At 45.0% G+C, this 16,211-nt stretch overlaps 1 protein-coding gene across 1 annotated transcript in view; it reads right to left on the minus strand.

Annotated features, from left to right (window-relative positions):
* Positions 1-8,693: 8,693 nt before the first annotated feature.
* Positions 8,694-16,211, minus strand: part of NCALD (neurocalcin delta) — a 55,282-nt gene continuing 47,764 nt past the window's right edge. The window contains exons 3-4 of the mRNA XM_005499405.3: positions 10,922-11,027; positions 8,694-10,630 (exon numbers count right to left, since the gene is read on the minus strand). Coding sequence (XP_005499462.1) covers positions 10,533-10,630; positions 10,922-11,027 — 204 coding nt within the window. The 3' untranslated portion in view covers positions 8,694-10,532. The remainder of the gene's footprint in view (positions 10,631-10,921; positions 11,028-16,211) is intronic.

A 16,211-nucleotide genomic window follows, 5' to 3' on the forward strand; every position in this document is an offset into this window, starting at 1 on the left:
TTAATGCTAAATCATACTATGGCCCTGCCAGAAGGGTGAGGAGAATGTATATAATGGGCTCTGCTACACTGGAAGCTCATGTGTTAAAGCCAGTTTGAAGGTGCCCTGAGCACACAAGGGACATGGGCGATGTAGCTGACACTCCATCCAGGCTCCAGCCTGTTTCACAGCCATATTAATGTGCAGTTCCACAAATAGGCTGAGGTTCTTTTTAATCTCAAGAGGAAATAGGCATTGGTTTCAGTTACCTTCCAGTGGGATTTAAACTAATTTTAGTACCCTGGTGCTAATCCCAGCTCCAAATTTAACCTAGGTAAAAGTTTGAGGAGCTTATGGAACACGCACAGGGGTGTGAGCCAGCCCCCTCCAGAGCCGGTCTCAGCTGGCAGGAGCCCCTGCTGCGATGGGCTCTGCTGCTGCCCCATGAGCCGTGTCTCGGCGTGACTAACCGCAGCTACCACCCTACCAACCCACGGTCCCTCCCCACATCCTGTCTCCCTGATGGTGTGCCAGTCATTTGGGGATTAAAAAAACACCCTAAACCTGGAGAAGGATTTATCTATGGCAGGGAAAGCTTCCATCACCCACCTAAGCTGGCCTTTCCAGCTCCAGAAGACCAGGGCTCTCATCCTTCTTCTGTCCTTTCTTCGCTTTCATAAACCACCCCGTGTTATCTCACCCTGTGCCCGGCCTCTGGTTTTAGCTGGTATAGGAAGAAAACTGTATTAGCAGCGGGGAGCCCAGCCGGCTGCAATGTGCCAGCGCAGCACCCAGGCAGGGCTTAAGCCCTTGCTAAGCCTCCAGCTTGGCTTGTCCAGCTGCTGCCCCCTTGCCCATGGCAGTGAGGGGCTGGGGGCCATGAGGAAGCTGGCAAGGGCTTCTCCGAGCTTTGCTCCCCAGCCTGTGGGGCTACATGAGGCTTTAAAGCTCCATTGTGAAGAGAGTAAGAGCACACAGCACATCTTAGCTAGCTGCAGCAGAATATTTATTAGTAGGAAAGAACATTTAGGGGGTTTCAGTAGGAGAATTTGTTTGAACCGTTGGTATCCACCATACATTGGTTTTCATCAAGATTGTTCAAGGTTACATATTTATATAAGAAAACAAAATAATTCATATTTAGGTGCAATCAGTAATTCCAGTATGAAAAAGCACCATGTCACAAAACAGTTTACAATACAAAAGTCTTCAAAATCTAACATTTAAAAACAATATTTGTTCAACAGTAATAACAATACAGTAAAAAAAAACGTATTTCCCTTCAAACAATACTGCTTATATATTTTGGCACTGAAAAAGAAACGATCACAAACGCGCCTTTTTAACCACATGATGCTGGTTTGTGGGTGTCTATATAACAAGGAAAAACATGCTTTTGAAGTCAGTCATTTTTGCCAGGTGCAGTCTGAACTGCTCCCTCCATTATAAAGGAAAAAACTAAAAGAGAAAAATATTCCTAAGCTGCAGCATGTCTTGTCTTTTGGCCCAGGACATGACCTGGGGAAGCATCTCTCTCAGACTCAATCTGCTAAGTCAGCCCTGTCCAAAAGGCTGGATCGGAGACCCTCTTCCCCCTTCAAACCCAACAGGAAATGTAAACCTAAATCCCCAGTGGTCTCATCTTGTAGAGACTGACCCCAAGTTCTCTCTATGTTAAGCACCCCAATGAGATTCTGACCCCAAACTTGCTGCTCAGGCTCTTCTTTTCCTTAATTGCTTAATTCCTCAAAATTTCAGTTAATTTATTTTAAAGTCGCTTGCACAAACAGTCTTAAAATGTGAACCCGTGGGTTTTGTCCTGGTATGGCCAGCAGTCTGAAGGAAAAGTGGGTGCAGAAGGGTGAGCCCTGGGCTGGGGTCAGTGGGATGCAGCACCAGGGACCCCGGCCAGGTCCCCTCCTGGGGCTGGGACTGGCGCTCAGCGTGGGATGGGAACGTCTGAGTCTGAGGGAGGTAAAGACAGAAAACGAGACTTTTCAGGAAGAATTAAGTTTCCGCTCGAAACTGACCCCTATTAAAATGAGAACGCAGGTGCTATTCTTCGGGTGCAACACTGGCGCCTGTGTGCAGCTACGACGGCCCTTGAAAAAGGCTGATTCTAGTGAACATGCAGTCCTTGGTGCTATCTCTAAAAGCTGAACAATAGCAGAAAAAAAATCAAATAGTTTTTACATCTTACATCAAAGATGCCACTACGAGAACACAATAATATCACGCATTAGTTAGTATAGTCTTAAAAATGCAAACCAATGCTGGTAAGACTCCCATACATTCTGTATATCATATGTACAGAAGAGAACAGCTTCTTGAGAGGAGAGGACAGTCAGAGAGACGTAATTTTTTTTTTTTTTTTTTTAGTATGTTGCCTAATACAAATACATTATCAGCATTAAAAAATTTACTCCAGCACTAAGAGTTCAAGAAAGGTCCTAACTGCAAGTTAATAGCAGGGGGAACGGTGCGCGTGCTGGGGGGCACAAACACTTACACAACCCTCCACCCAATTCTGTCTCCTCCAGTGGCCTGACCATCTGCTTCCATTTTACCAGGTAGGTTTAACGCATTGCTGTGCAGGTACATGTTCCCAAAGCATGCAACATCACTGGGACAACTCCTGAAGGCAACGCACCTCCAGAAATCCTTCCCATGGGCTTTGCTTGGCTGAGAACTGTCTGGAGACTCAGAATATCACCAGATGAGCTTACAACAGAATCGGGAGGAAAAGTTAACACAACACCATAGCTATAGGCAACTACACGCAGGACACTAGCAATTCTAGACAGCCATAAGAAAACTATGCAAATGAAATTCATTTAATTCATAGTTGTCCCTCTCCTTTCGGAGTTGTAAAATTCTTCCTTAGGATATGTAGGTTTGCTTACAAAGCATTCGTCTAGAGAGGTATCTAATTTTACCAAGACACAGGATATGCTGAACTCCATGCTGCTGCGGTTAGTCTGCCCATGGTAGCTTATTTAAAGTTAGATTTGGTATCTCTGCTCTACTCTGCAATGTAGGAACAGCCTGAGGGAACAAGGATGAGAAAGGTCTCTCTGTGGAATGGTCACGGACTTAAATGGGAACTGGATACTTAGATCTGTTCACCTTTTGGCCATGGTTCATCTCAATTTATTAGTCTCCATAGCATCAATGTCTGCGTAATGTACTCAAACAAACATCTATTTACTTTTGCATCCATCTGTCATTCACTCAGCAATCTTTAAAAATCAAAAAGTATCAAGTACTTCTGTCAGAAGAAGCCAGTATTGGTCACCTTGGGTTCAAGCGTGAAACAGAACTCAATATACAAATATAAACTACAAGACTGCTTGGATGGAATTGAAGTGAACAAATGGAAGGGATAAGCATATTGGAACATGTCTCAATCTGCCTCCTAGCAGCAAATGTGCAGACAAAAATAATCCCTAACATAATTAAGCGCTTCGTTTTCACTAGGCACAGTGAGCCCACCTTGCTAGTGATCGTTCAGGCAGATCTGCTCGTGGGACAACTGAGATTTTTGCTGGTGTGTGAGTTAAATGACCAGCAGGGCTGAATCTAAGCGGACCCGTAATAAAGAAATAAAAACCACAACTAAAACATGAATAAGGAAATCAAACAGAAAACACCAAGGAAACGTGATCTCGTAGAGAATTCATATGACTAACACGGAGCACAATGTCTTTAGTAAGCTTCCTTTGATTTTTATCAGATTGAAACTCTGGTTTTGTTTTTTCTTTTTCTCCCAGATACTGATAGAAACTATTTGGTTGCCCTGGAAATGTGAATAAACTAATCACAGGAAACAAAATGTGGTGGTGACAAAGAACTGTGAGTTCTCCCACAGACAGCCACACAGGGCCCATTAATCTTCCCTCTGAGTGCAGCCAATTAACAGCACAGACGAAGCTTAGAATTTAAGAGGATTTTCTCAGGTGGGTTTACTAATCACCATCATCCCATTTGGTGGGGGAACATGAGGCCAGCCCTGAATACTGCTGAAACCCCTGTCCCCAGGGAGGAGAAAACCAGAGGTCACACCCTTCCACACGTGTTTTTTAACAGATGGTAGGAAGAGTTTCCGCCTGACATTACTGCACCAAAATTATCTCTCGGTCCACAGCATCTGGATGCTCCAGGCAGCGTTGGGGCACTGTGCGCTGAATGGTGATGCATAGGAAGATACTGCTCCTGCTTGGAAGAAATCAGCTCTCCATGGAATAAACCATGGGAGCGGAGAGTGAGCACTGGTCAGGTTCAGTCTGCAGGGCATCGACAAACACACACACGACAATGAAAATCACATTGTTCCAGAGGTTCAGCATGTTCTTGAAATGTTTAATGCTACCATTACTTAATAATAGGAAATAAATAGAATAGTTGGCAAGCTATAGACAGGAGGGTCAAGGGCTCGGGAACCAAATCAGAAACTGTTCCATCTAAGTGCATCAAGCCTGGTTCTTCCAGGTGTCAGGAGCTGGTGTTCATTATTAATTCCCAGATAGGGAAGGGACGGCAACCGGGAGGTGGGCACAAAGCCTCCGAGAGCCAGACACCCTGAGTGCCTGCCTTGGAAGGTGAGAACATCTTTGGTATAATATCAGGTCAAGAGGGGAAGATCTAACACATCTCCAGCTGTGCATTAAGTGAACACAATAGAGAGTGGCCGTCAGGTATTTTGGGATCTGGGAAGCACTCAGCAGGCTGAATAAGCTCAGATGACCATCTCAGTGGCAGGAGCCAGAGTCCCCATCCTCATCCCATGGTGACATGGTGATGAAACAGCCCCAGAGGTCACACAGACTGGACTGGCACAGACGACTTGTTCTGTGCTGACTATGGCTGAGGGGAGTTCACCTGGCAAATTCAGACTGTGACCTGAAGGCAATGATGACTCTTACAGTTTTTCATTTCTCTAGGCTTTTCACATTGTTCACTACAACCCAAACTCTTTTTTGCCTCTTTATTGTGCATTAGTCAGCATTTTACATGTGATATCTCAACCCCAACTACACATATTAAAATAACACTTATGACCTGTGGGAGCAATGAGGAAATCAAACCTGTACATTGCAAGAAGCAACTCACATCTGGTCTTTCCAGCTGTTACTTGTTAAGTATTTTATCCTGTGAAAATCCCCACCCCTGAAACAGCTTCTCAGTATGGATGATTTGAGAGCAACAACAGCAAAAGCCAGACTGGAATAAGGGGTACTGCTAACTGAGACACCTGTGATAGCCAGGACTGGTTTCTGCAAGGGATGAGGAGATGGACTTTGTGTCTGACCGATCATTCTGCTGCTCTGAACGCCAGAGGCACTTAACAGCTTCTGCAACCCCTCAGTGACGGTCCCGATTTCTAGTGTCACTGCTTTCCACAACGATTTACAAACCCTGCCGCTTTTTCCCCTCCATGCTTAAAACATGCTTAAAACACAGCTGTTCCTCTCACCTATCCCAGCCCAGAAAAAGGCACCTGGGCTTTGAAAGTCAAATAGAGCTTTTCCTTTTTGTCCATGACTGGGAAGAGAGCTCTTGCAGGCAATGTTTTGCCCTCAGTTACACTTAGGGAACGCCTCATGCTTGTCCTGGCAGCTCTTTGTTCGACTCCTAACAGGGACACAGCGGACGGCTGTGTTGCATATATGTGAGAAGGAGCAGAGTTATTCTACTCCTGCAGCTGCATGTTCATGCTAAAGGTATTTAAAAGTGTCTTTTGTCTGCACCTCTGAATGCACAGCAGACAGACCAGCTCAGCTAGAAGGTGCCATTTCTGATCTAGCGCTATCTCAGGGCACATCACACCACAAGTCCGATCTGTCGCTGCTTTGTATCTTATCTGTCTGTCGCACAGTCAGTGGAGAATTCCGCATGCAACTTGGAGCGCTGCTTGGCTGAGGCTTGCCAAGTTTCTCTGCATTTCTAAGCACATGTTCTGCCCACGGTACCAAGGAAACCAACATCCCCCACTTTAAGACTCCTGCATGGGATCCCACTCAGTACGACACATAACCAAGAATGCATCCAAACATTGTGCAAAGGGCAGGTGAAATATTCTCCACTGGCCTTGCACCGGTTACCTGACCCCTAACTCCTGAGCCCAAGGACCATCTCCCCACAGGAAACTGAGGGAGCACCGTGAGCAAGACAAAAGGAGGTGCTGGAGTGGTGGGTGTTCGGGAGGTCTTGTCCAGCCCTCCCTTCCGCTTGTTTTGCTTGGTGCTTGCACACCAGGCTTCGAAAGGAAACTCTTTCGAAGGATGGCTCCTTTAGCCTGACTGTGCTGTATTGCTATCATGTTGCATCTTCACCAGTGTTGCTAAAAAAAAAAAAAAGACAGTTTTAAAATAAGGAAGACAGGGAGACAGCTGAGCTCATGACATTAATTCTGATGCAGGGGATTCCCTCCTCACTGCCACATGTCCCCAGGGACTTGCCAGTTGTCACCGTGTTCCCTGGTTCACATGTACTGAGAGATGTATAACTACAGCCATGTTTTCATCTCAGCTTAGTCTGTGGATTAGGGCTCAACATCAAGTTACCACAGTTCACCAAGTTTCCATGAGTCAGCTGAGCCGAGGTTTCTGCCCATGTGTGCATTTCTAGCCCACAGCACATGCAAGGTAATGCGACTTAGCCTTAGTCTGCAGTGAAAGAAAATTAAGCTAAGCTGCATTATTGCACATTGGCGATCAGTGACAAGAACACACGCTGAAAAGTCCTGGGGCTGAGCCCCCAGGAGTAGTTATTAAACCATGGGGACTCGGTTGTGTGTGACCACTTCTTGTGCTGGTGTGCAATGCTTCTGCACAGAGACCTCATCCAGCTATAGAAGTTACACACTTCTAGCTTACTGTTTTTAAGCAGCAGTGTCTAACAAATGTGGAGGTTGTGCTTTATAACAGAGAAGAACAAAAGACTGCTCCAACAATACGATGAAAATCCTACAAGCTCCTAAAACAGCAAGAGGAAAAGCACAGCTCTGTGTACTCCAGGAACATCCACTGCTGTGGACTCACAGGGCTTAAAATAATGTTGAAACACAGCTCTTTCTTCAGTGTCTCTCAAACCATAAGTGCTCACAAAAACATAGGCGTGCTGGTTTTACAAGCGTTATGTTCCCTTTTCCCTTCCCAAAGCACCTTAAACCCAAGCCAGGCTGCTGCACATCTCACAAGCCATAGTCCTCACTTCACCTCTTCTGGCCCAGCGTTTGGCAAGCTGACTGGGAATGCCAGATAAATGGAACAGGAGTTGCCCATGGATTCAGTCTACATGCAGGATGTACTTGTTAATTCATGTGGGAAGGTTACGTTAATTCATGAGGGAAGGACAACACGAGGGAAGGCTACCTCTTTCACATGTGACTAATGCTGGAGAGAGCATCAACAAAACTGAGAGGTGATGTGAAATAGGCTGTGCTGTCTGCCATCCTTCCCATGTGGAAATATTGCTAACTGATCGCTTGAAAGTGTCTGACTTGCTGTGCTATTTTATACAGGATAGGTTATTTTGTCTTCAGAAAGTTTATGAAGGCCATTATGATTGCAAATGAGAATGGCAGCAAAGCAGAAAATTGCAATCTGAGGTGCAGCACACCACAGCTGTCCTGCTGATCTGAGTCTGTGGGTGCTCACAACTCCAGCTGTAGATTGCTTTTGAAACACATGCAGAGGCAGAGAAAGAAAGGGATAGCTAATAACTTAATACCAATCATTAGTCGTAGTCAAGTAAAAGAATAACCTTAGTTTACTCTGTAAATGTTTATACGTTAGTCTTATCTCCAGCTACGTCCTCTGCAGCTGTAGGCTAATTCTTATTCTTCCAGATTTTGTGACCTGTGGGAAGAATTACATCTCTGCTGGCCTGGGGTCATATTGTAGGTTGTGTTTTCAAACACGTGTTGTACAATATTAACATGTGAAGCAAGCCTGGCCCCAAAGCCCCTAAACTATTGAGAAAAAAACAAAAACAAACTGAAAGGTTAGGTTCTGGGTCAGGAATATTTGACTAAAAAGAGATGGAACGCAGTCACTGAAATAAAAGTCAGTGTTTTTAAAGTTTCATTCACACACAACTGCTTTCACAACATTAAGAAGATGGAACTGTAGAAGGTGTCCAAGTTCACCTCCGGTAAACGCCAGGTTCTGTAGGTCTGGGCTGCTTTGGGCCTGGGTACCTGCACTGAGCCCACAGGTGAGCAGCTCAGCAGGTTTCTCCAGCGTCACCCGGTCCTGCCCATGCAGTGGTGGTGGTGGAGGACCCTGGGCTGGGGCAGCGGGGCTCCTTGTTCCCATCTAACCCTCCTGCAGCAACTCCCAGCCGCCTGGCCAGGCTTGTCCTGCTGAAAAACAACCCTCACAGCACTCCAGAGTGAGGTGAAGGACAGAGAGTGGGCCAGAACCGCTCTAGGCATGACAGAAAATTACCCTGAGGAAGGTAAGCACAGGCTCTCCTGGAAAGGGTTAGAGTTATGCACAGGATGGCTAATGAAGATTAGGGAAAAAGAGACCGGGAACATTTCCATCAGCCAGAACTGGTGCCAAATTTGCCAGTGATGCTTGTAACAGCATCAGGTATTGAAATCTGCTTGTGGCTGTGGTTGGACCTCTTTTGCCTTCTCATTTCTCATCTCTGCTCGGTATTTTGATTAATATAATGGGAATATATAATCAACTGGATTTCTATGATCATTTGAGACAAAGGTGTGTGCCTAAAGGCATTTATTGAGTGTAATTAGCCACTCATAATAATTTTAGTACAGCTGATTAGCAACGTTATTTTCAATTTTTTTTTTATTTTATTTTAATATGCTCTGCACTTCGCAGCTGGCAAAGCAAATGGTATGGAAAAATTCAGTCTAGGATTTTTTCTCTCAGTCATTGTACATGCTAGCTAGTGTTTGACAAAAAATTATTCATACTCATCTACTTATTCATGACATCTAACTAGCATTTAGCTAATCATCACCTGCAAAGCAGACTTGTTTTACTTAGCTTATTTTAAATTAAGGCTACTGGGGATTAGCATCTACAAGGTCACTTGTCAAAACGCCAACCTTGCCTGTCAGACAAAGGTTACTCTAACAAGCTCACGAATTCCCAGCGCTGTGCGCTGCCTCCATGGGTAGCTCTCCAACAGGATCACAGAGCAGAATTTAGCTAATGACAGATTAATGCCAATTTAGTCAGCATAATGCCTCCTGTTGCTAAAGCTTTTCCATTGCAGCAGTGCTTGTAAAGTCCCTAAGAAATCCCATGTATGTGCACTAACTTTGCATACAGGAACTTGGACCAAAGGATAAAGTTTTACAGCAGCAAATTTCAGAACTCCTGCATCTAGGTGAAAAGATAAACATTCAACATTTCTCTCAAGAGCTGATCTTTTTTTTGTTTCGTTTTAATTTTTGTATATATATAAATATACCGTAAGCGTACCATTTCCTTATTTCAGTACAGATTTTTCAAATGTTACCAAAATAAATGAAATATAAATGCTACAATTTTATGTTCAAAACAAGTTTTGATGACAGCCTTCCCCTAAGAGCAGGCCCAGAAATTCCATTAGCTACGTGGAGAGAGACAAAAACACACCCAAAACTTCATACCATGCAAGATCATTTACAACAGCAGATGTGCTTCAGCTGGAGCTGCTTGCAGGTGTCTGTGAGTTCCTCATGTGAATGCCACTCTCCTTAGTAAAAACTGCTTTATTACTAACCTGAAAATTTCACATTCAACATGTATCATTTCCCTCAAAGTCATTGTCAAGACCCAGTTTTCCATACCTGTGTCTGCCTTCGCTGATCCCAAACGGCAAGAGGTATTGTCAGTTGTGGATTTGGGGATCAGGATTGCAAATTGCTGAATTTTCAGACAAAGCTGTGTGAAATCAACCACTGTAAACCTAGTAAAAAATGTCAACCTTTTTTTTTTTCTCTTTCTCCTTCACAACCTGGAAAATGTTCACAGCATTGAAACGACGAGGCATAGGAGCAGGGGTGCAGATGATACACCCTGCACACGTTTTGAGCTTTCGTACTTCTTCCTGATCCTGTCTTTGACCTTAACTAGACAGGAGAGGAGGTTCCAGGTGAATCCTGCACCACCCATCACAACCCCTTTGGTTCGACCTCTACTAGACTTTCAAGTCCTGCGGGCGAATACTCAGCTACTAAAGCAGCAATCTAAAATCTGTCAGTGTGTCTTGCTGCCAAGAATTTTGTTGTCACTTTACTCCTTCTCAACACATACTTTCCAAAACAGACACTTTAAAACAAACAAACAAAAATAAAATAAAACAAAATCTTTAAAACAACAAAAACACCACAATATCTGTTTAAAACAGTACTGCCCCTGCTCTGGACAAATTGTTAAGAGCAATTCAGCATTCTCATAATTAATCCACAACAAAAGAAGCTATAAATGCCACAAATGAAGGCATAATTGGCCATACAGAGGCAACACTACCATGAATGTTGTTTGGCAAGGAAAAAATAAAAAGCAGATACATAATTCATCCAAAGAATGGTTTCAGAACTGCCCGGCACTGCTGGGATCACACTGCAGGAGACGGACTATGGACGGATCGCTCTTGGCGCCTCGGATGAACTCTTCCAGAGAGAGCTTTCCTGGAAAATAAAAGTGTTTGCTTAGCATATGGGGTGGGTTGCAGCACACTTGCGAAGGCTCTGGACAAGCATGGTGGAAGGCAGCTGGGGGAGTCCAAGGAAAATCCCTGGGAAAGCAGCCCTGCAAGTCAAAGGCTTGCCTGCACCCCTCTGTCTGTGGATGGTGGTGGCTTTGCCTGGGCAGCCAAAGGAGGAACAGTGGGTTTGAGGGGTCGACCCATGTGGGCAGGACACCCCAGCCCATCAGCATGGGGGCAGAGGTGGCCGCCCCGGTGTCTGGAGGGTGCCTACCATCACGGTTGGTGTCCATCTGGCGGAAGATCTTCTCTGTCCTCTTCTCTGGTGTTGACTCGTCTTCTGGCATCTTCATTACAGAAGAAACCATCTTATAGATTGCCTGTGTAATATGACAGGAGCAAAGAGCTGGTAAGAAACACACTGTCTTAGTGCAGGGGTAGGATTATCTCCTGGTGACAGAAATAGGCAGAAAATATCCCAGCAGCATCATCTGGGACCTGCTCTCTGGAGGCTGAAGGAAGTTGGGTGGCACCAGTACATGCAGCTGCCCTCTTCAGTGGGAAGATCTTTTATGAAATAGCGTGTTTCCTTATTTAGTCACAGTCTAACACAATCTGGGTTTGGATCGAGGTTACATTTTTCCTCATTTAAACAGTCTTCAGATGAATTTATCACTTGTACGGCACGTTAGACTCTGGCAGCTCCCAGTGCCTGGGGGGAATGGTAAGACCACCAAGGTCTTGTCCCATGCTGTGATGTGCTTCTATGCTTCAGCTACCCAGACTCTGTCCTCACCACCCCCCGTCCCCTCACCCTGCTTTTGCTTCTTCCCCAATCTCCTTTCTCTTCCCCCTTGGTCAGCATCCTGCCCATGGAGAGGGCAGTGACCCACTCTCTATGTTTGCTTTGTCTCACAGATAATGAAGACCTGACCAGCAAGGAGTTGTCCTTTTCCTTGGGGGTTGGTGTGTGTACACAGCTCAAAGCCCCATTCACAATTCATTCCACAGCAGCAGATGTTCTGGTCCCACACGACACCGTTGCCACCCGTAGCTATTCTCTGCACAGATAATTCTGTTAGTCACGTATGGTACTATCAGCCCCTAAGAATGAGGTAATTTTAATTTTAAAACAGGGATGAGTCGTTGTCTCTGAACTGGTTATCCAAACGTTGCCTGCAAATGTGAGCATGCAGTACTGGTAAAAAAGTGTTTTTGGTGTTAAACATCTTCACAGTGCCACACAGCCGGGAGTGCAGCAGCAGCCAGATGGCTGCAGGGTGGTGGCCTCAGGGGACCCTCCTGGCTGCTTGGAGAGGTTGCACATTCCAGTCCAAGGCAGCATTGCCCTGGTCTGACCAGCTCCTTCTGCTGCCCCTTGCACTTCATTGGCCTCTGGCTGACAGGTGCTGCACTGGGCTGTCACTTTGCCCAGCAGTCTGTAGATGTGTATCACTTTCTTCCACAGATTCTAACTCTTGTTCCCCCCCAAAACACAGTGTCTGCGGTGGTAAGTTCATAACTTAGGGCAGATGTGACTGCTTTAGCAATTTGTTCTCTACTTCCTCCTGCTCTGGGAGGAGCTCCTTGGCACAAGTGCGATTGCTCACTGAATCTCCCCTCTCCCCTTCTCCCATTCATGAAGGCACTTTGTCTAGCACTCTCCCGTCACCTGGCCCAGGGTCCCCAAGGGCCAGCCCCAGGAATATAACAGCACAGATTCACCAGCTGGAGGGTGCTGCTAAGTAATACAGACATTTTACACTCAGACTGGGGAGCACCCGCTTCCTTGGACATCTTGCTGGCTTCTCCTCTGCCACCAGCTCACCTTTCACATATTCTGTCCTTTAAATAACTTAGAGAGTTACACCTTGAGAAAAGCATTTGTCTGTTTAATAAAATATTCATTGCTTATGCTCAGCGCAATCAAACATCTGCTCCCCAAGTTATGTCACCAACACCGTGGTCATGGATTTCTTGGTCTGCCCTCCGGTAAGTCTACAATGCTGGCACGAGCAGGGGAGCAGAGGAGAACATTTCAGCATGAGCAGCTGATGGATGAATGAAAAAGTGGTGGGCACCCTTTTCATCATCATCATCATTAACATCATCATCGTTTGCACTGCAGGAGTGCTCAAAGACTCCCAAGAGAATTAGGGTGCCAGAGTATTGGGCACAGCCTAAGCAGGGATGCTGTCCACACAATTGTGTTTATCTGATAACCAGGAGAAGAGAAGAATGCATGAACATGGCAGCACGTGAACATAGACATGAGGGAACTTGGGGAAAGAGACAATAGAGGGGAAAAAGACAATAGAGGGAAAAAAAAAAAAAAAGGAGAGGGTGGACAGTAAGAATTTACACCTTCCTCATCCTCATCAGCATGCAAGCCTCACAAGGGTCAGAGCAGAGATGAGGCTTATAAATCTGCCAGTCTTTAAGCATCTTAAGCTGTCTGGCTTTTGTCTGGGGTAGGAAGAGAGGTGGAGGGGTCATGCTCTCGCTCTGGGTGAGAGGATGGCAAAGTAGAGAATCTACATTCAAAGTGTGGGAGGAATGCCCCAGACCAGGAGTGCAGGCATGTTTACCATGATCAAAGTAACCATAGTAAGAATATGCAGATTTTTAGGACAAAAAATAAAAAGCACTTCAGGATGACTTCATCCTACAGGGTCCTTTTCACAGAGGCGTGTGAAGGGAATAACAGATGAGATATTCTAGGAAAGCCAGATGGGAATAACATAGTGAGCGTTCCTTTCATGCTGAAAATGGTTACTCTGGACAAATTCTTACGTCCTTACTCAGAAGTTCAGTGGGAAGTTTTCCCAAAGTAAAAGCCAGTTAAAGCTTATTAAGAATCTTGAGACTTGCCTCATATTAATTCAATGCAGCTACACAGAGCTCTTTATTGCGTGTTTGAAAGAACAAGTTTGAAAGGAAGGTTTCATGTGATAATTGCATGGAGCTGGGCTGTGCTAACCCAGGCTGTAACCTGGGACTGAAAGGCTGCAGGGGCTCTGCTCCATATGGAGTACAACTCCTCAGCCTTGCAGCACTTGAGCTGAGAGCCATCAGTGGCTTTCATCAGGAGAAGGTTTGGAGGTGGTTATCTATGAGTAGCTACCTGAGTCATGGCAGCTTTTGCAGGTGAATTTCTGTCAGGAGGGCTCCTTACAGCTCCCTGGAGCCCCTGAGTACCACTAAAAAATTGTGCCTCCAGAGCCCTGTGTGCATCACTGGAGTGAGCACAGGTTCTAACTTAATCTGAACTGGTTGGTTCTGTGCTGAGCTCTCCTCTTTGATCTTCCACCTGCATGTAAATAAGGTGGGTGATTTAGGGCAAATCTCACCCCTTTACCAATTCACACAAGTTTTGCTCCCAGTCGCTGGCTGACATTGACGCACTCAGGTCAAAAACCTTGGTGAGGGCTGCACTTTCCTGCTACACTTGGCAAAGTGTCAAAGAGCTTCTTATGGTGATGGCAGCAATGACAGCACAAATTTTCAGTCAATCCTTTTTACTTTGTTGAAATAAATTTTGACAGCTAAAAATCTCATGAAGTGAATAAGCAGTCTTAAAAATTTGCTTTCCTCTCAATCTCATGGAGACTTTTGACATTGCCTTTACTGAGAGCCATGTCAGCTTCTGCTTCTTCCCATATTAGCTTCTGTTTCTTCCTGGCTTACAAATGAGATAGCCCAGCAAATGGAACCTGTGTGCTCTGATTGTGTTATTCTCATCTCTCAGCTTTGTATTATTAAGATGCCTTATGACTCCATATCATGAAAAAATGTACCCTTAGAAAAAGGTTTCCATTTCTTATTTGAACTCTTATTTTAAGTGACTCTCACCAAATATAACCCATTTCAACAAGGGGAACAAACACAAATCTTCTAGCTGGTTTGTGGCTATTTTTGAGTGGACTGAGCTATTTAGATTATAGGTAAACATATGGGGAACATGAAAAGCATTCCTAAAGCAGGAGAATCTGAGAGGATCTGTGGTGAGGTCTGTCAAGAGTGCAGGCTATGTAGCTTCTTCCCACAGTACTTTGCAGGTGTGCTATGCCTGGTAGGTGTAGCAGTACCCCACAGACCTTCTTTCCTTAGGCTCTGTAATCATCAGCCCACCACTAATGTCCTTCAGGTTATGTGATCCTCCAAAGTGTGCAGCCAGCTCCATGTGTATGGCTCATGTGTGTCACTAAGCAGGGCTTTTTGGAGACTTGTCTAGTGGAAGCTCATGGACAGGTGTAGTGAGTCTGTGATAGGCTATGTGTTAACCACACTATGGCAAACAGAGCTTCAAGGAATGCAGGTGGTTTGCCCTGCAGCCCATTGCTTCAGTAATCCGTTATGGACCATTCATGTTCATCTGTTTGGCATCCTGTGGGACATGAGCCATCTTAACCAGTAGCTCTGCTGTTCCAGTGCTACTGCTCCTACCTCTGTTACCGCAAGTGCCTTCTTGCAATGCTGAGCAAGGGTGCAATGCCTGCACTGCCTGCAGCAGTGTTAGACCAGAGCATGAGAAAGGAAATGCAAGTAACCATCAGCATAACATGGAAAATCATTGCAGAGAGAAGACTTCCAACGCACAAAGTAAAGCACACTGAAAAAGAAGAAAACCATGCCTTGCCCCTATGTTATTTGAGATACAGTAATCCCACAGTAACAGGGGCAGTATTTTTCTGTGAAACTTAGACTTTTAGATTGATGTTGTTTCTTTTAGCATTCATTTTGATGTACTGTCTCATGCAAAAATCCTGATGAAAACATAATAAATCCTGCTACATCAACATGCAAATGTATGCTAGATAAGGGACCTGTAATAGGTTCCTCTGAGACATGTATCAGAGACATAACAGAGTTCTGTTTTTCACTATCAGAAAGATTGTGATGGCTGAGGGCTCCCAGGAAGATGTTTGATACAGAATCCTGTCTTTCCATATTAAAAAATAATCATCTTTTGTAAATGAAAGTGAGAGTTGTTAGCTGTTTTTTTATGTCTAATCACTCTACATCAAAGGAACTTCTCAATAAAGCAAGAAAATGTGCTCATCTACTTCAGTTTCACATATGAGCTGAACATGCTTCCAGAGACTACACAACAAATCCTACCCACCGGGAAGAGCTACAGTTGACCAGTGCAATACAGAGAGATCACTGTGACCGTAAAAAAACTGGGATAAGAGAACAGGGTGAGATCTACAAACACGTTGCCTCATGGGAATCTCCATCACAGAAAGGGCAGCTTTCCTGGTTGGAAACCTGCTGATAGTCCATGATGATGATGGTAGAAATGATTGTTGCTCAGGCTTATTAGTCTGTTTACTTCCCAAATTGCTTTTTGCGTAGTGCCTCAAAACGTGGGGTGAGATAATAAGATAAAGCATGGCTCAGTTGAGATTCTGGTGTAATCTGAAAGGAGGGGAGAGCCAAACCTCCCAAGAAGTGCAGTGGGAGGGCTGGAATGCCAGGCTGAGGCCTGTATGCAATGTGCTGCTCTGAGTTGGTTATATAAATTGACAAAAAGTTGCTCTATGCTGATCCCTAAGCTGCAG

Source organism: Columba livia, chromosome 2 (genome assembly GCF_036013475.1).
Source record: "Columba livia isolate bColLiv1 breed racing homer chromosome 2, bColLiv1.pat.W.v2, whole genome shotgun sequence".
NCBI lineage: Eukaryota > Metazoa > Chordata > Aves > Columbiformes > Columbidae > Columba > Columba livia.